The sequence below is a fragment of the Anastrepha obliqua genome, chromosome 1 (genome assembly GCF_027943255.1).
Source record: "Anastrepha obliqua isolate idAnaObli1 chromosome 1, idAnaObli1_1.0, whole genome shotgun sequence".
Classification (NCBI taxonomy): Eukaryota; Metazoa; Arthropoda; class Insecta; order Diptera; family Tephritidae; genus Anastrepha; species Anastrepha obliqua.
The window spans coordinates 145,176,927-145,198,052 of NC_072892.1; the positions used below are offsets into that span (position 1 = coordinate 145,176,927).

General features: G+C 39.2%; 1 protein-coding gene across 1 annotated transcript in view; it reads left to right on the top strand.

The window, feature by feature from the left end:
- LOC129237623 (tigger transposable element-derived protein 6-like) overlaps positions 1-5,439 on the top strand; it is a 123,257-nt gene extending 117,818 nt beyond the window's left edge. The window contains exons 3-4 of the mRNA XM_054872487.1: positions 4,776-5,155; positions 5,213-5,439. Coding sequence (XP_054728462.1) covers positions 4,776-5,155; positions 5,213-5,439 — 607 coding nt within the window. The remainder of the gene's footprint in view (positions 1-4,775; positions 5,156-5,212) is intronic.
- The last annotated feature ends 15,687 nt before the right edge of the window (positions 5,440-21,126 follow it).

The following is a 21,126-nucleotide window of genomic DNA, read 5'->3' on the forward strand; positions in this document are numbered from 1 at the left end:
TATACCAAAGTAGTCACAGTTCCTGTGCCGCACATCATACAATATGCAGCATAAGAAAGTTGCATGTTGCAGCATATAAGAGAAGCAGAGAAGAAGAAGAACAGAAGAGCAGAAGCATAGAAGAGGACGAGTGGAGGCAATGTAATTATTTTTACAGGCTTCTTAACGCTGATTTAGAGTTTGGCTTTTTGTGCTACATGTACGCACGGCCAAGTTGATTCGGCTTTGGTTAGATTGTTGCTTTGTCTCTGTGTTGTAGTACAACACCTCGTAGCTTGCAATGCGCACATACGCACATACAGACATCTATATATGTATGTAGTTGGATGTACATTCGTTTATATGTATTTTACACGTAGATCCTTATTTATGGCGATATAAACAGAATGCAGTGTAAACTTTGTAATCCAAATTGTCTTCCGAGTTTGAGTTACGCCAAAGTTTTATATGAAGTACAAGCACTAGCATACACACATATGTACATACATGCATCCATACATACACACATGCATGCATACATACACACATGCATACATGCATACATTCATACATACATTGATGCATGCATCTATACATACCTACATACATACAAACACACTTATATTGAAAGATTTGTATATTAATGCAAACCAGCATGTGTGGATGTGTATGTGAGTATGTACAAGTAGTGAAAAGTTTTCATAGCCATTTCGTAGTTGCGCTTTAAAGCGTGCCAAGGAAAACACTTACAAGCGCACATATTCAGAAGCAAATTGCAGTACAAAAGGTACCTGCGTAGATTTGTATGCAATTCGTAGCTTTAAATGAAGTTCAATGTTTACATTTTTACGATTTGTTCTTTATTTGTATGAATATTTGTGTATTTGGTTAATTGCGGATACAGTTGGCAGGGTTAACATAGCAATTACGATTGAAATATGCTTGTACATACGAATATAGACGTGTTATGTATGCGTGTATGTATGTATTTTTATCAAATAAATTACTACCAACTATTGGCTGCCATTTCGGATTGCTCAATGTTGGGGAGAATATTTACTAGAATATTGAGAAAATGTGGAAGATGGCTTACAACTGGAAGAATATTAGAAATAATAAAAATACAGTCGAACTTCTCTACAGTCAACTTCCATATAATGAAGCTCTCCTTATAATGAACTGGTTTCGAAGACACTGCTTTTTCGTTCGACTTTCGGTGTATTTTTGTCTCCTTATAATGAATTTCTATATAGTGAAGTTTTCTATATAATGAACAAATTTTACAGCTGGAAATACAAGCGTCCTAAGTTTTTGTCTCCATATAGTGATTTTTTTCAAAAGTTTTCTGTTGCAAAAAATAACAGTTAGATGTGGACAAACTGTAATGAGGGGAATCCCAAAATTAAAACAGAAAGAGCTGAGCTATTACAGTTTTATCCAGTGATTGAAGTTAAAATGACGCATCGAAGCAGCATTTCGCTTGAAAAAAAGTTATTAATGATTAACAAAGTTAATGAAGGAAAGAAAAAAAAAAAAGATATTGCCAATGAATTCGGAGTTCTTCCCAGCACTTTATCAAATATTTTAAAAAATAAGGAAGTGATTTTAAAAAATGCGGAGGATTTGGCAGTAAATACCAAACGCAAAAGACTTCGACCTTGTCATTTTGAGGATATTGACGAAGCAATGCGGAAATGGTTACTCGTTGCACGTGGTAAGAATCTCCCTTTATCTGGACCATTATTGAAGCAAAAGGCCAAAGATTTTGCGGAAGCACTAGGACACCACGAATTTGAGGCAAGTACAGGTTGGTTAGACAAGTTCAAAAGTCGGCATGGCGTTATTCAAAAGACATTATGTGGGGAAAGTGCTGACGCCAACATAGAAAACCGTCATGAATGGGTAACGAACGTCTTACCGAAATTAATTGAAAATTACAACATTAACACTAGAAGGGTCGCGTATCTAACTATACCTTCAAAGACCGCAGCCGTCAATTTGACGGTATTAGAGATTCAATCAGAATGCACATGAAATTATTGTATATTTCGCTTCGAAATTAAACAAAAATATTTAAAATTTTATTTTTATTAGTAGTTACAAATTAAGGATAACACTTAAGTCGAGTAACATTTGTAACAAATAATATTTTTTTTAAATCTATACATTTACCACAAACAGCTTTTTTACATATTGTGCAGTTTTCACATGTTCTATTTTTTTTACAATTATGATTGACTTAACATTGCCGCCTCTTATTGTTTGTAGTAGATTGTTCACTTGTTTCAAAATTACTTTCTTGCCTTTGAGTCGTAGCTGAAGTAGTTCTTTTTTTTCAAATACTCTGTACGTAGATCGTTCACTAATTGTAAGATAAAATCATGCCGAGAAATATTTATTCCCGTAAGTTTTCGGTACAGAATCCATGAGTTTATAGCTGCTAAATCAAGTATATTGTAAAATACATGAACGGGCCATCTTCGTGTTCCAGCTTTTACGGTGTACTTTCGTGCCATTTGGTCAATGATGTCAACACCAAACTTCATTTCATTATAAAATTTTACTGTCTCGGGAAGCTTTTTTCGATCAACTCCTATGCTCATATTTGGGTGCAAAGTACTCAAAATAATAACATTTTTTCCTGGTTTTCCTTGGTAGACAGTAAGAGTTGTATTAGTCTCTGATTTCAGTATAAACGATTCATATCGTGTGGTACGAATATTTTTACAAATTGGTGGTACTTCTCGTCTTGCACCCCGCATTGTTCCAACAATACTAGTCTTTTCGACCATTAGTTTTTTAGCCAGATTTATCGACGTGAAAAAGTTATGAGTGGTAACGTTTCGCCCTTTTTTGAAATAAGGTTGTACTAGTTTCAAAACCACATGTTCGGGTAATGAAATATCGTTCGGACGGTTTTCGTCTTTTCCTAGATAAGGGAATCCACCACATAGATACATACTCTCGACATCCACCAGCAGCCAGAACTTTATGCCAAATTTATCCGGTTTGTTTGCAATATATTGTAAAAATGGACAGCGAGTTTTTGATGGAAACAACTGCTCATCGACTGTCAAATTTTCTCCAGGAATGTAACACATTTGACAATTATCTATAAATTTCTTCCATATGTCAGAAATCATTGCAAATTTATCATTAGCTAAACGAACAGAACGCATGCTTCTCATATCAAATCGTAAGTATTTCATGATTTCCTTGTATCTATTTTTACTCATAGTCTTATTGAAAACGGGTGGCCCCCAATCTTCAGACCACAAGATATCCAAATCAAGGTGGCTCATGTTGTAGGCTCCACGAGCATAAATCAAAGCAATAAAGGCATCGAGTTTGTCTAGAGATAAGTTCCAAGTTTCATTTTGACTCTTGTCATGTGCTTCCTTTTCAGTACATTCTTTTATACGTCGAACAATGTACTCATCAATCAATAGCCTCCACGCAGAAATTGGTTTGTTATTTTCAATATATCCCTTGGCGTATGGAGTAGGTCCTGAGATTTCTCTAAGTATATTTTGCTGACTGCAACGTCCTACTTCAAAAGCGTTGGGCGAAATGCAAGTCCGTTCTGTGCCGTCACTTGCTATCTGTAATATACCGACTTCTGCCCCGAAGTTGTCCTAGATGGACGTCCACCGCGCCCTGTTCGTCCGCCACTAATTGATCTACGAGAAACCCCTCGACCTCTGCGCAAATTTACAGTAAAAGTGTTACCTGTATCAGGGAAATCTTAGTTCGTAGAAAGCATTGTTTTCTACTATTATCGCTGCCGTCAAATTGACGGTATGCGGTCTTATTAGGTATTTCTAAAGGAATTTCATAAACCAAAAATATACTAAAAGTTTTCTATAGTTATTTGAGCAAACAATAACAAATTAGGAAAAGTAATAAAATATGAAAATGAACAAAAACATATTTTGCAAAATATTTAAGAATGAAATCGTGATGCCGTCAAATTGACGGCTTTGGTCTTTCTAGTGTTAACGACATTTTTAATGCCGACGAGACTGCTTTGTTTTTCAAATGCTTGCCAACTAAAACACTGGCAAAGCAAGGAGAAAATAACTGTCCTGGTGGGAAGCAATATGACTGGATCAGAAAAGCTAAAATTGCTGGTAATCGGAAAGGCCAAAAATCCGAGGTGCTTCAAGGCAATAAAATCTTTAGGTGTCGATTATGAGTTTAACAAAAAAGCATGGATGACCAGTGAGATTTTTACGAAATGGATTGTTAAACTCGACAAAAAATTTTGTGATCAAAACAGAAAGGTGTTGTTTTTTGTTGATAATTGCACTGCCCACCCTAAAGATGTAAGAGACAAGTTGAGAAACATTCATCTCGCTTATTTTCCTCCCAACATGACTCGTTACTGCAACCAATGGACCAAGGCATTATCTACAGGGTTGGCCATATTAAACTGACCCATTGAGTAACCCTATAACTTTTTACTGTAATTTGAAATCTAAGGTTTACGTCAACAAGCCAAAGACACTAGGCGCACTTAAGACCAATATCCGACGGGAAATAGCCGCCATATCGGCCGAGACGCTGGCCAAAACTATGGAAAACGCCGAAAAACGGGCACATTACGCTATACGAGCTAAGGGCGACCACTTGCGCGATATCATATTCAAAAAGTGATGTAAACGAATCTCCTTGAACTAAATTAAATGTTTTTCACAATGAAACACAAAAAACTGTTTCTTTTTCCATATTTTTTTAATAATCACATGGGTCAGTTTAATATGGCCAACCCTGTACAACATGAAACAACATTACAGAAAACGAATTTTAACGAATATATTGACTCAAGTGGATGAGGGAAATTCTGTTATGGCCATAGACTTACTGCAAGCAGTTCGAAATCGTAGCAATGTATGGAATGTCTATGTTAAACCAGAAACAATTGCCAACTGTTTTAAAAAGGCTGGATTTTCAAAAGATGCTATGCAGATTCCATTTGAGCATTGGGATGAAGAGGACCTTCTTTCAATATCGGATTTGGCTGCTTTACAGTCGTCATTTAAAAAAGTAGCAAATATCGAAGCATCGTTTGATGACTACGTAAATGTTGATAATGGTGTGCAGACTTGGGACAACCCCTCCGAAGAAGATATTCTCAACAGCATTTTTGAAAGTCGCGGAGTTCCAGCTGAACCTGGTAAGCATTTATCTTTTTATAGTCAAACCAAAATTTAATATGTAAATATTATTTCAGATACCGATGAACACGATTTGACCGTTGAAGAATTGGCAGAAACTGAGGAGGCATTACCTACGTTGATACAAGTTGCTTCATCCATTAGCGTAATTAGAACCTTTGTGGAAATGAGGAGTGACGTGCCGATTAATGCTTTCAACTCTCTACATGATTTGGAAGCTTTTATTGAAAATGAAAAATGGAAGACTGTAATTCAAACCAAACTCACTGATTATTTTAAATAAAATTACATAAAAAATCAATGTTTCTTTATAATGAAGTTTCTATATAGTGAAGTGATTTTCAGGTCCCGTGCGAATTCACTATATGGAAGTTCGACTGTAAAAATAAAATAAAAATAAAAAAAAAAAACAGAACAGAAAGGAATCATTCTATAAATTGTACATAAACAGTGAATCAAAGAATTTTTACCTTTTTTTACTCAATTTTTTACTGCTTCTCCTTCTGCGGCCGCCGTAGCCGAATGGAATAATCCAAATCCGAATCCAATAATCTGGGGCTAATAGTGGGCTGTGACGCAAATTCACAGAACATTGTGTGGGGAAGCAGCAAATGCAACCCCAGAGGTCTCAAGTTACTGGATTTTATCCTGTCATCCGATTTGGTCATCCAAAACACTGGTAACAAACCAACTTTTGTGACCAGAAGGAGACAAGAGGTGATTGATTTAACACTTACCAATAGGTCAGTTGGAAATCAGATCAACCGATGGCGAGTTTTGGAAGAGGACTCTCTTTCTGATCAGCGTCTTATCGAATTCCAACTGGGAATTGACACAATATCAATACCTTCCGGTAGGAATCCTCGAAATGTGGACTGGGACAGGTATGGTGAGCTTGTAACAGAGCGGTTACCAAACCTGAAAAAACTCAAATCAGCAGAAATGATTGAAGATGCTACTAAGAAATTAGAAGGTACTTTAATCAATTGCTTTGAGGAACTGTGTCCACTCAGGCAAAGCAGACAGGGGAAAGCGGTTCCTTGGTGGAACCCTGAACTGTCGAAGCTTCGTGTACGGTCCAGGAAACTTCTTAATAAGGCCTTGAAGACCAAAACAGAAGAGGACTGGGCCAATCATCGACTTACACAGAGAGAATATAAGAAAAAACTACGGCAAGCCAAACTTGAATCCTATAGAAATTTCTGAAGTAACGTCGAAGAAATGAGGGAAACAGCGAGACTTTGTAAGGTCCTTCATTTAGACCGCTCAGTAAGGCTGGATTCCATTCGAAAACCTGATGGTTCATACACCATTTCCAAATCGGAAACGTTTAATGCTCTACTCGAAACCCATTTTCCGGGTAGTAGAACTCTCTCTGAAGCTGAGAGTGGCATGAACAATGACGGTGGCAACGGTGGAACCTCTAGGTACAGCTGGTATATTGCTAGTCGGATAGTGACAAGGGAATCGATAAGGTTTTCCTTATCTTCCTTTGAGAACTTTAAGTCCCCTGGACCTGACGGAATATATCCAGTAATGCTTAAAAAAGGAGGAGACAGGCTGATTGAGGCCCTGAAAAGGATCTTCACAACCTGTCTTGCATTTGGTTATATACCATCCCAATGGCGACGCGTAAGAGTAGTATTTATTCCAAAACCAGGAAAAGATGACTATTCCCTAGCAAAAAGTTTCAGACCAATCAGTTTGACATCGTTCATGTTGAAAAGTCTGAAACGAGTGGTGGAGAAACATATTCGAGTGGGGTTATTGCCGAGAAGTCCACTTAGTAGAAACCAACACGCTTACCAGAGTGGAAAATCATGTGAATCAGCCTTACACGATCTTGTTAGCAAGATTGAAGCTGGGCTGGAAGCTGACGAATACACAATGGGCGTGTTCGTGGACATTGAGGGGGCTTTTGATAATGCCACTTTCGGCTCGATATGTTCTTCTGCCGAACGGCATGGAGTTAATCAAGCCATTATAAAATGGATATACTCCATGCTCTCTGAGAGGCTGTTAACCGCTGGTGGGAACGACGACGAGCAAATCACAGTCAGGGCCAAGCAAGGATGTCCCCAAGGGGGTGTTCTTTCTCCGCTGCTGTGGTGCTTCGTCGTAGACTCGCTATTAGCGGAGATGCAGGAACTCGGCTTTCACGTCCAAGCATATGCGGACGACGTCTGTGCGCTAACATCGGATAAATCCTTAAGGAGGCTTTGCACGAAAGTGCAGAGGATCCTTGACAAAATCGATGATTGGTGCATGATACAAGGTCTTTCCGTTAATCCGAACAAAACAACCATAGTCTTGTTTACGAGAAAACGGAAATTGGATGGACTCAGTCTTCCAACACTGAAAGGTGTGACACTTGGTCTCTCCAACGAAGTTAAATATCTAGGAGTAATCTTGGATAAGAAGCTGACCTGGGAGACACACGTTTCACTGAAGGTGAATCGTGCATTGAAGATTTTTCAGCAATGCCGTAGAGCCTTTGGCAAAACTTGGGGCCTGAAACCTGCTGTGGTCCTATGGATATACACAGCACTTATCAGACCAATCATCACTTACGCTTCTGTGGTCTGGTGGCGACGGAGCATGGTTAAGTCCACAATCCGGGAACTATACAGGCTGCAAAGAAGTGTATGTTTATGCATCACGGGTGCCATGAGTACAACCTCTGGTGATGCCCTAAATGCTATGCTTAATTTGCTCCCCCTGGATCTTAAGATACAACAAGAAGCAATAAAAGCAATGTGTAGACTCCATAAATATGGTTTCTGGCACGAAGATGGAACTACGGGACACAGAGAAATCTTTAAGTTGCTGTCGGAGCAGTATCCACTGTTTTTGGCACCTAAAGATGACCTGATACCCACAGTTTCATTCGGAAGGAAATTTGATGTCAGATTTCCATTGCGTGAGCAATGGAGCAATCCAGAATGCATGCAGGGAGGTTTGACGGATATTTTCTTTACCGATGGGTCCAAGACTGAAATAGGGTCTGGAGCCGGATGGTACTTAGACGATAGTTATAAGTATCACTATGCTATGGGGGGAATGGCAACTGTTTTTCAAACAGAAGTTTTTGCCATCCTAAAAGTAGCCGAATGGGTAATCGAGAGGAGATTGAGCGGGAAACAGATTGGAGTCTTCAGTGACAGTCAGGCTGAATTGAAGGCCCTGGAGAACGCGAAGCAAACCTCGAAGATTGTTCAAGAATGTAAGAAGAAGCTTAATTCTGTCGCAAGACAAAACAGGCTTGTACTTATATGGGTTCCAGGACACTCCGGTGTTCAAGGAAACGAAATTGCCGACGAATTGGCCAACCGTGGATCAGCGGTGCCCCCCCAGGGGCCAGAGCCAATAATCGGAATCAGTCCCGCAGGAATCAAGAATTGGATCAACGATTATGTTCCTATGAAATCTACATAAAGAGCGATGGTCCGGTCTAGAACGCTGCAGAACTGCAAAGTGTTTTGTGACAAGTCCGAACAGAAAACTGTCAAACTTTCTACTAAAACTTAGAAGGAAAGACATTCGGTTGATGGTCGGCATCATTACGGGACACAACCCATGGGGTCAGCATAAGACCACCATTGGAATCATCGAGGACCCGGTATGCCTGTCCTGCTTGGAGGAGGCGGATAGCACTGAGCACTTTCTCTGTGAGTGTCCTGCCTTTGCTAGAGCGCGACTACGGGTATTGGGTTCAGATGTCATGGGAATGAGTGATATTCGTTCTCTAAAACTGGAGGATATTTACAGATTCGCCAAAGAATCTCGAAAATTCTCACAGGACTAACTATCTCTATCTCTGTCTCTATTCTTTCCTATCTCTTTCTCTGATACTTTTCTCCCTCCCTCCTTGACTATCTACCCCCTTTCCAGAGCTTTAAATACAATGGGCTTTTTAGCCTGAGTGTTTTAGGAGCCACCAAATCTCCTGGTGCTCCTTGGCTCGACCTCTTCAAATTCAAATTCAATTCAACCATTCGGAATTCACAAAGAGAACGTTGGTTCGAATTTTGGTGCAACACCAAATTAAGAAAAACATTTTTCCAATAGCGGTCGCCCCTCATCAGACAATGGTAAACCTCCGTGTCATGAAAAAGCTCCTCATAAAGCTCCTCAAGCTCGAGTGTGTTTTTCGAATTTAACGATGGAAATTCAAGTTGAACAAAGAATTTGTTTGAAATTTTGTTATTCCAACAAAATTTCGGCTTCAGACGCCTTAAAAATGTTGCAGACAACCTATGGGGACTCTGCTCTATCGCGTGCACGTGTTTTCCAGTGGTACAAATCGTTCAAAGAGGGCCGTACATCAACCTAAAAGCCACGCCAAAGTCACTCAAAAATTAAGGTTATGCTGACTGTTTTTTTCGATTACGAAGGTGTGGTGCACTCGGAGTTCCTTCCGCAAGGCCGATCGGTTAACGCTGAATATTATTTAGACGTTTTAAAGCGTTTGACGAGAACATTCGTCTTAAAAGGAAGGAATTGTGGGACAACAAGTCATGGTTCTTGCATCACGATAATGCACCAGCTCACACATCACGTCTTGTTCGCGATTATTTGAACAAAAATAATGTTAATATCGTTCCGCAAGCACCGTATTCGCCTGACATGGCTCCATGTGATTTTTTCCTGTTTCCCAAGCTCAAGTTGCCGCTCCGTGGAAAACATTTTGAGACAATTGAAGTCATAAAAGAGAATTCGAAGAACACACTCGAGCTTGACTTATTTACAGTAGCACAGAAAACAAACTATGTGACATATCACGCTGAAATTTGCCATGTAAGCTTATAACAGTCCTACCAAAAAACAAAAAATCTATTTTTGCCATCCGCGGACCGTTTTATTGATAACGTCTTGTTCATATTTGAGCAGAAGGTATATATATTTAATTTACTGCTTCTGTTAGGAGGCTAATGAGTTGAAAAAATTTCGTTGGGAAACTAATTATGCAATTTTCATTTTCAATACATTTTTTTCAATAAACATAATAAACAAACAAAAATTATGTTGAGTGATAAAAATCTTTATTTTGATCTTTACACGCTCCACTGCTTGTATGCGTGCACGCTGCAGCTGTTTAGTTGACAACTGTTAAATACCTATGTACACTATGATCAGAAAGTACGGGGAATAAAACAAAACAGAGATTTCAGGCAAATTTGTTTTTATCTCCTTCCCATATGACCCGTCTTTGTTTCTTCTTTTTTTCTTTTTTTTATTGAGCTGGCAAAAAGCATTTGAAGCCGAAAAGTGTGAGACTTGTCTTTCGACTTACCCACTAAAAACCCACTCTAGCTCCGTTTCCCTCCCGCGGGACGACCGTTAGGTAATACTTCACGGGAGGGGGAGTGGCCTATTTCCTCTACATAAAAACAAAGAAAACATGCTCTGCATCTTCAACTAGACTGCCGCAAAAGGTGCAGTACGGGTCATCTTCGTGCTTAAATCTATCCAGATATGCCTTAAAGCATCCATGCCCACTAAGTATCATACTTGGGTCAGGTAGAAATCTATCTGTTCATGCTTTCAATTTATCCATCTTGTGATATTCGGAATCAATCGATATGTCCATCGTCTGTTCATGGATTTCCTCCATTCCTCCTGCCAAGTACGGATGCTTCGCTTCCGTACAGTCCATCGGTTAGTCAGCTGTATTGGATCCGCTCGACTGTCAGCTTAACTGGTAGTCCTCGCGGGTGACTAATACAGCATCCTGTGATACTGTGCGGAATGCACAGCACACCCTGGGGGCACATAACCGATATACCGATTTAATGCCTTTCATGTATGTGCTGCAACTTGTTGTTTCGACCCAGGCTGGGTCTACACTACTAAGCAACTTCCTAGAAGCCTGCTTAGCACCTCTCGTATTCATCATAATACGTGTCAATGCAGTTAAAGCCTTCACTGCTTTATCGCTGGCGTAAGTTAGGAGCTGTTTAAAGCTCAACCTGTGGTCAATCATTACCCCAAGATATTTGATGTACAGCTTAGACTCCAGTGCGGTCACCTACTCTGAGATTTGCTGTTTCAACTATTTTCCTGCTACTGATGAGAACGGTCTCTGTTTTATGGTTTGCAAGGCTTAAACAACTATTGCGCAGCCAATCTTTTGTGATTTCGACAGCTTGGTTGCAAATCGCTTCAGCCTGGTTAAGGAATTTAGCAACGACTATGATTGCAATGTCATCAGCAAATGATGATTGGGATCCTGGAGGTAGTTTGAGACGCAAGACTCCATCGTACATTAAATTCCAGAGTAGTGAGCCAGCACTGACCCCTGTGGAACTCTTCCGGTTACTCTGTAACTTTTCATTACTTCGTAGGTTTTAAATTGCAGCACTCTGTTAGTGAAGTAGCTTGGAACCATTTTCCGAATGTAAACTGGGACTCGGAAATTCTCCAGCGCATTTAGGATGCCCCAGTTTGCTGTATTAAATGCATTTTTTACATCCAACGTTGTGACTAGGCAATACTCTTTAGATAGCCAGCGAGAACCTTCGATCGTTTTGTGACCGATGCGCTTAACCGCTATAACAGCATCTATGACCCGTCTGAAGCAGCAAACATTTGCCAACGTTTAACACAGTCCTCGATGCACCCCTGGTATGCCTATGGCCTTCAGCTCCTTCGTCGCATTCTCTTTGATCTGCTCTCTCGACTGAAATCTCCTTTCACGAAGTGGTTACTTCAACTAGGGAAACAGAAAGAAGTCGCACGGGGCCATATCAGGCGGATACGGTGCTTGCACGATGGAGTTTACTTGGTGTTTGGTCAAATAATACAGCACATTTCCGGCGTTTTCCGACGTATAGTATCTTTCAAACGCTTCAAAGCGGATAAATAATATTTTTATTAACTGTCTGGCCTACCAACATAAGAAAAAAGCATGAACCGCTTCCCACGTGCGCGGTTCGTTTAAATTAAACATTCCCGATACTTTTCGATCATGATGTATGACGCCATTTGCAAAAATTAGAAATCTTTCGTTAGAGTGATTAATTTTGCGCCACCTAGTAATTCATCTTTTGATTTATTTCTGTGATTAACTGTCCTTTGTTTTTTTTGTTTTGCCTTGTTCACTCCAATCGGGAGCTCAGGGCCTCGACAAGACTCTTCCATCGTACACGGTTATGTGCTGTTGTTTTTGTACCGTCCCATGAGATGTCGGCATCTGCTATTTCGCGCAACATCGACCTACTCCAAGTGTTTTTTGGTCGACCGCGACCTCTGCTCCCTTGCGGATTCCAGTCAAGTGCCATCTTCGTGATGCTAACTGGTGGTATTCTCAGTGTGTGATTTACCCATCGTCACTTTCTGCGTTTGATTTGCCTAATAATAGGTTCCTCGTTCGTTAATCTCCACAGTGCTTCGTTACTGATGGTGTTTGATCAGAATATTCTGCAGATGATGCGGAGGCATTTGTTGATGAAGGATTGTAGCCTCTATCTGTTTGAAAGAGAATAGGCAGATGTCATCGGCGAAGTTCAGGTCCTCAAGATGTCTGCTGAAACTCCATATGATGCCTCTGCTAAAATCCGAAGTGTGTTGGCTTGGTCAACACAGCTTCGGCGAGGGCGAAAACCAGCTTACTCGTCTCTTAAGGAGCGTTCGATATCTTTGTATGATTATGGCTATAATTAACGGCTAAGAAATATTTTTGATTCTCCTCTTCCTTTGGATTTCTTCCTCAGCCCCGGGACTGCTTACGCATTGCTTCGAGGTAGAGATCCAAGACGTCCTGAGGACACATTCGCTTACTTAGCCTGCGTCCAGGGCATTCCATTTTTCCTCAAGCATCATCATTTCCTCGATTATTCCTTTAGATTTACATACACCAATAGTGCATTGCAGAGCTGTTCTCTCTCTATTCCAACTCTCCCATTTGAAGAAGGTTCCTCCGCGTCATCGTATCAGTATCTCCATGTATGCAGTTTGGTAGGTTCACTTTTCCCATTCGCCATAAATGCTTGCGAAAGAACCCATGTCCAGACAAAAAACTGTGTGAGTTAATATATAGTAAACCTCACCGTGCTTTCATTCTACCCATTAGACTCGCTGTCCATCTACCGTACTGTTCAGAGTTCCATCTTATTTGCCAAAGTGTGAGCGTTTGAACCCTAATATCGGAAAAGCGTGGTACTGCGATGCCTGTGATGTTTGTCTCCCATGTCCGTTTGCGCTCTTATGCTAAATGGATGGTTCCGCTGATAACTAAAACCGCTGCTTCTGATATATAAAGAAATCGAGTTCGTCAAATATATTAAAAGTACTTTTGTTTGATTGCAGTCATTCCACAATTCATGATACCATAAAATTTGATCTTTTAAAAGTGAAAAATAATAAAAAAAAATAAGTAAGAGCATAATTGCTCAGGGCAAGAACAAAATTATATGTATCCATGTTTTCCGGATTTACCTCGACGGCCCTATATTTTTTTTATTTCATGACTTCATATTTGGGTGCAGCATATCATTTTCAATTAAATTGGTGCTGCTAATGCTGTGATTATTTTCTTATCGATAAGTGTGCATTGAGGATTCTAAATATAAACACCAGACAAGTTCCATAAAAGTCAAATTTAGAAACCTCGAAATGCATTTTAGACTTATACCATACACGATTTACTTGTTTGTAATAACAAGGAAAATCATACAAATGGCGACGTCAGAAAAAAAATGTCCCCAATACTTTTACCAAACGCTTTTGCAGCAGCAGCAGCGGCAGCTATTTGCGCATTTCCTGTTTCCGTTACTTTATTTACGAAATGCAACTGATAGGCGTGTGGATTTTACGCTCATACACGTATGTGCATATAAATAAGTGTGTGCGTGTTAATATATATGCGCGTTTGAATGTTTACCTCCTCACTTAAATTTTTCCATCATTTTATGTGCACTGCCATGTCTAATACGAGTTTTTTTTTTTTTTTTTTTGTGGGGGACAAAGGGAAAATTAAAAAAAAATTCACTCAGTGTTTGAAAAAAGACAAAAAAATTACCAACAAGACAAAAAAAACTTATTTTTTTAGGAAAAGAAATTAAATTCATATCATAATGGTTCATATCATATCGATTGATCAAGCGCACCGCATTACTCATGTAATTGAAAAATCACTGGAAGAAAAACAAATCTGTTCTGCGGTATTCCTGATAAAGTATGGCATGAGGGAATAATCCATAAACTTCAAGCAGTTCTACCAATCCAGTACTCAAACATTTTAAAATCCTACTTAACGAGCAGATAGTTGAGAATAAAGCAAGCAGATGTCTATTCAGAACTGAAAGATATCAATGCAGGTGTCCCGTAAGGCAGTGTACTCGGGCCAGTTTTGTATCTCTTGTATACTAACGATATACCCACATGCAGCAATACAACAACTGCAACATTTGCCGATGATACTGCAGTATTAGCAACTGATGAAAAACACTTAGAAGCAATTCAGAAGTTACAAGCATCAGTAAATGCAATTTAAAATTGGACCAAAAAATGGCGTGTCAAGTTAAACGAAACCAAGTCTGTGGATGTTGACTTCACCAATAGAAATATAAATTATAAACCAATATTTATCAATAATACGGCAATACCGCATGCAAATACGGCAAAATATCTAGGCATGACCTTAGATGCTAAGCTGAGATGGCTTTGTGCTTTACATGTCAAGAAAGAACACGAGGAGTTAATTCTTAAATACAAGAAAACGTATTGGCTGTTAGGCCGACATTCTAAACTCTCTATTTATAACAAAATACTTTTATACAACCAAATACTGAAACCCGTGTGGTCAGCTCTGGGGCTGCACCAGTGAAAGCAACAAAAACATCATTCAACGATTCCAAAATAAAGTATTACGCGACATCGTTAGAGCGCCGTGGTACATTCGCAATTGCAATCTACATAAGGATCTTAATATAGACACCATTACGGATATCATAAAAAAAATCGCAAATAAACATAAAGAGAGACTTCAGCAGCACATCAATGATGAAGCAGCCAAACTACTTGTAACTGATGACCTCACGAGAAGATTCAAAAGGACGAAACCGCATGATTTCTTTTCATAAAATTTTGTCCTTACTTGAGATGTTTTAATTTAATTAAATATATGTAAAATGAATTGCTTATTAGTTTTGTTAACTAGATTGCAATAGAAATAAAATAAAATAAAAAAATATCATAATGGAATAAAAACAGAAAATTAGTTGCGTGAAAAGAATAAAAAAAAACTGTAATTTGCTTTCGAGAGAGTCGTCTCTCTCTGCCGGCAGGTAAGTAGGGACACCCCACAAGGCGGTGTTCTCTCATCATTTCTCTGGATAATAATACAATGGCTTACTGGAGGAGCTGGTTAGGAGGGGCTGTATGGTGATTGCCTACGCGTACGACATGGCACTGATTGTTAGGGGAAAGTTTGTAGATACCTTGTACGATTTGATGCAGGGATATCTGAACGCAGTTGCTCGATAGGCAGCGGACTGTGATTAGTCGGTGAATCTTCTTTAGACTGGGCTCATTCTATTCACGAGGAAATATAAAATACCCTGAGCTCAACTACCCTCAATAGGGAGCGCTCCGTTGGTGCTTTCCGACAAGGTAAAGCAGATAGGCCTAATACTTGACAGTAAGATAATGTGGAAGTTTACCATTGAGGAGAGAGTAAGGAAGGCAACAATCGCCTTGTATGGATGCAAGGACGCAAAAGATTGGCATTAGCAAAAGATTGGACCTCTCGCCTAGAGTTGTATTTTGTGTCTATAATTCAATTTTGTTTATGGAGTCATTGTCTGGTAAAATTCACTGGAGAGAATGGCATCGGTTAAGAAGCTGGATAGAGTTGAAACATCTGCACTCATTAGAATTAGTGGGATGCTTCGAGCAAAACTGCGATCAGGCTGAGAGGCTCGGGCTTCGGGCTCGACTTCACTTATGGGCACACAAGTATCCTGAAAAACTTTGGGTTCATCCAATGATAACGGGATTAGTCCAAGCGGAACTTTTTGAACACCTATTCCATCAAGGAAAGAGTGGGCCGGGTGCAACACTTGGGGACAGGGCTTGGTTAACCCTTTCACGAATGGCTCGAAGTTTGACAGTAGAGCTGGAGGAGGAGTATTCTGCAAAGAGCTCCCCATCAGATTCCAATTAAGGTTAGCCGATCAATACAGTGTGTTCCAAGCAGAGGTAGAGGCAATCAAAGAAGCTGCTGATTGGCTACATAGTTGCGTAATAACTGTTAAGAAGGTAAATATTTAATCCGATAGCCAAGTGGCAATTAGGGTCCTAAGCTCTATTATGGTGTACTCGAAACTGGTCAGGGAATGCGTGGTCTCTCTTACGATTGCATCCGAATTCTTTGACGTAAGATTGGGTTCCTGGTCAGCGCGACATTGCGGGAAACTGTGAGGGGATGAGCTGGTCAGACTAGGGACATGTGAAGAACTTCTTCAGCAGAATAAAGCGGCCAAAACAGCCACAAATTAGTCACCGTTCGTAGTTCACAATAATAAAAAAACAATTTGGGCTAGCAGCAAAGCGCTCTCTTATCGAACCGTTAAACTTATTGAACAACCTATTATTTAGCGGCTGTAGGAAGTCAATAAAGTTTTCGCTGGTGGGCATATGCAGAAATATTCATAAATATGCATAGATGTGCATTAAAGCAGGAGGCGTATACTACATTTTACGCTTCAATTTAACTCTACCAACACCACTTAGCGCGTGGCATAAAGGGCACAACCAGAACAAAGGCAATTTATGTAGAAGCTTATGCAGTAAAATGGCTACGAGTGACAGATTTTGGCATAGCAGACGTTTTTGGCACGCATATTTGACCAGGCAGCCGACAAGCGGCGTGACGCTTGAATGAACTTAGCCTGCTAAAAAACACAAACTCGCCTTAAGAATTAAAAAAAAAAAATTTGAATATTAAAAAAAATTTTAAAAAGTAAATATCGAAAATTTCACAAAATTTTAAGCAGTCACGCTCCTTTTAAGCTGCAGCAAAGGTCATAATCAATTTGCGAGCATTCAGCAGCTGCTTATGCCATCAGCTAAAACACAAACATATACACACACACACATACACAGCATTGCCTGAAATATACGCTAAAGCGCCCAATTAAGCTATAAAATATCGAATATACTGCAAAGCATAAACCAGCAACGCACACAAGCACAATTACCCGAGCACACACACACACTTGCATATGTATACCAACTGCAACTGCTCATAAGTAGTAAAGTAGATTTCCCTATTTGCTCATATTTCTCGGGTGCAAACAAACACCTACGAAAACGTACACTATTACCTACGTATTAAAGTCCTGCTTATTCTTTTTGCTGTTGTTACTTCTTATACGCCTCGCCGCCCGTTCCAATCATCGTGATTTTCATTTGTACGCTGCCTTGCAGCTGCAACATCAAAACGGTTGACGACACCCTGAATGCTCGTATTTTTTATATTTTAATTCAACACTCTTTGCTAGTGGCATGCAGCGCCACTGTGTGCTAAATATGAACATACTTACTTGTATACACACACACGCGCATATAGTTTATTCTATTCATCGCATGTACTCAAGTTGGTTTGTTGTTGCACAAATGTTGGATTGGCAACAAGCAAATATGCTTGCAATACAAAACTTATTTCAAAATATATTTATGAAAATTGAACAGAAAGGCAAAATCGAGCAGGCGATCATAAAATTTCGAATAAGAGTATTTACAGTCTCTTTACTAGGTGTCACCCGATGTCATTGAAGTAAAGAGTTGCAACCATTTTCCGCTAGATGCCTTCGGTGAGTCATAGCTCAGAATGCAGCGGCTCGTACTATAAGGCGATTCAAGTTCGGGATTCATTCTAGTCCTTTGAAACTGAGGGTACCCAGATAGCATAGTCTAGTTTTCAAGAGAGCCGGACAGTAGCATAGACGATGCTCCAGGGTTTCTCCCGTACACGGCTCATTATATTTTCATTAAGAGTTAGGTTTAGCTTGCAAGCATGAGCTGCAACTAGGCAGTAGTCTATTAGTACAGCAACTACAGTTCCTTCTATCGAACGATATTACCGATTTAGCATACCTGTCATCATATTCGCGTTAACACATGATCCGGGTAACCTTGCAATTGGTTAAACTAAGCCATTTTACCTTTTGTCTTTCTTAATCTGTGCTCCTATAGTTTATTTTAAATATGCGCAGGGGCTTAAGTACCTGGCTTATTTCATCTTCTACAAGTCGCACGCCTTCTTTAGTTATTTCGTCGATTATATCATTTCTTTCATGCCCCGGAACCCAAGCCTGCGATTACCAGCGAGCTTTTTGATTGCTTGCTTGTACTCGTGGACAATTTTGGATGATTGACAGTATTACTTGATCGCTTTTATAGCCGCTGATACACAGGTATCACCCATCTGTTAGTTGGCTAATTGACAGTCCAGAGTACTGTTTATAAGTTCCGAGAGTAAGCGCAAAAACAGAATAATTAATAATTAGTTTTCTTTTTGTTTTTATTTTTGTTTTTTATTTATTTATTTATTGTCTTTGAATGGATACATTCTTACAGACTATATTAAGCTAATGTATATACAATAGTTTAGTAGTTACTAAGAAAAGAACGATTTAAGATGATTGACTAAGATGCCATACTATACGGTCATGTAAAATCAGCACCAGAAGAATTGAAAAACATATTTAAATCTTCACATGCCCTAGGAATCGGAGCATTCACCCCACAGTTGGTTCTCGAGAAGCCAATTTTAAAGGTTTCGTACTGTCGGAGCCTCATATTGGGTACATTGAATTGAATTTTACTTAAAAGGGAGGGACAATCAATAGATCCAGATATGATACGAATAATAAATGAGTACGATAGAATATATCGTCTGCTATCAAGTGGTTTTAAGTCAATCAGTAAACACCGAGGGCGGTATGATGGTACAGGTTCAAAAAAGTTTAAAGATCGGAGCGCAAAACGAAGAAAGACTTTCTGAACTCTCTCAATCCGATTAGACAGACCTATTTGGTACGGTCTCCAAATAATAGTGGTAGCTTCGCGAATCGTCATGGAGGTGGTTATCAAAATACTGTAGCGTCACGTGAAATGGTTCAAAAAATGAAGAAGCGACTTCAGCGAAATTTCCGATGAAGTGCCAGTCAAATGGCGAAAGAACTGAAAATATCTGATCGTAGCATCCGCCGCATACTGAAAAATTATCTCAAAGTCAAGCTTTACAAGATCCAAGAGGCGCATGATCTCACACCAAAGCAGCAATATGTCAGACTTGAGAGAGCGAAGGAGTAGCTTAACCTTCGGTAGTCAACCTGGGGTGCGAGTCGCGTTACAAAATATTTGATGGGTTGTGGTTTAATTATTTCTAACAACGTCGATTTTACTCACTGAATTCGTGCTGTAAGTCCTCAGAAGTTGGCACCGCACCGAACTTATATATATATATATGGGGCATTCTTTCTCAACGGGAGAACCCTATCTGTCCAAAAATGTTTTTGACCTAGAGAGTTCTAATAGGGCTTAAAATTTAGCTCTTTTTATCTACTTTTCAACACAGAGTGGCCAAAAACGAAATTCAAGATGGCTCATTTAATATGGCTAAAAATGTAATCAAAATTCATTAAATTCATTCTAATAACCTATACCAAAAAAATTCATTTCAACGGAAAGAGTTGTACGAGGTCTCAAAATTTAGCTAATAAAGTTTACTTTAAAATACAAAAAGAAAAATTTTAAAATCCAAGATGGCGGCCACAACATGGCGGCTAATTTTTTAAAACTACTCAAATCCACTTAAACCCCTGAGTAACGAGTTTCATGCGAATTCATGAGTTTTTTCAAAAATCCGTCCGCCATATTGGATCCGCCATTTTGAAATTTTGAAATCTAACACCAGATTTGTAATCAGCGACCCAAAAAACCCCCGAGTAATATTATACATTTTAAGTGGATTTGAGGAGTTTTAAAAAATTAGCCGCCATGTTGTGGCCGCCATCTTGGATTTTAAAATTTTTCTTTTTGTATTTTAAAGTAAACTTTATTAGCTAAATTTTGAGACCTCGTACAACTCTTTCCGTTGAAATGAATTTTTTTGGTATAGGTTATTAGAATGAATTTAATGAATTTTGATTACATTTTTAGCCATATTAAATGAGCCATCTTGAATTTCGTTTTTGGCCACTCTGTGTTGAAAAGTAGATAAAAAGAGCTAAATTTTAAGCCCTATTAGAACTCTCTAGGTCAAAAACATTTTTGGACAGATAGGGGTCTCCCGTTGAGAAAGAATGCCCCATATACATATAATTGGCGCGTTCACCCTTTTTGGGTGTTTGGCCGAGCTCCTCCTCTTATTTATGGTGTGCGTCTTGGTGTTGTTCCACAAATGGAGGGACCTACAGTTTTAAGCCGACTCCGAACGGCAGATATTTTTATGAGGAGCTTTTTCATGGCAGAAATACACTCGGAGGTATGCCATTGCCTGCCGAGGGGCGACCGCTATTAGAACAATGTTTGCACCGAACTTATACAGGTCTAAAAAAGTGATTTGGTGATATTTACCCCAGTGCGTAGTTCGCGTACTGTTTTTGTGTATAAAATCAACGTCAAAAGAAAATCTACACCAAATACTAACAAGTCTAGGACACTATCATAGCCAGCAAAATCAATTATTTCACCATCCAAATCATATAAAACATTTTCCGTCAAAGAAAGGTTAGGAATGAATTTAGGACCCTACAAATAATAAGAAAATCATTTAACTATCTCCCTGAGTAAGAATGAAAAATTTTACTAAAATAACTCAAAAGTTTCGTTTATCTTTTAAATGTTCAATGCATTATTAAAGGAGAAATGGTTTACCATAAATAAAAGTATTTTTCCACGAGCTTACTAGCAAAACTATATAAAGGGTCCGCCATATAACTTTACGGAATTAAAAATGCTA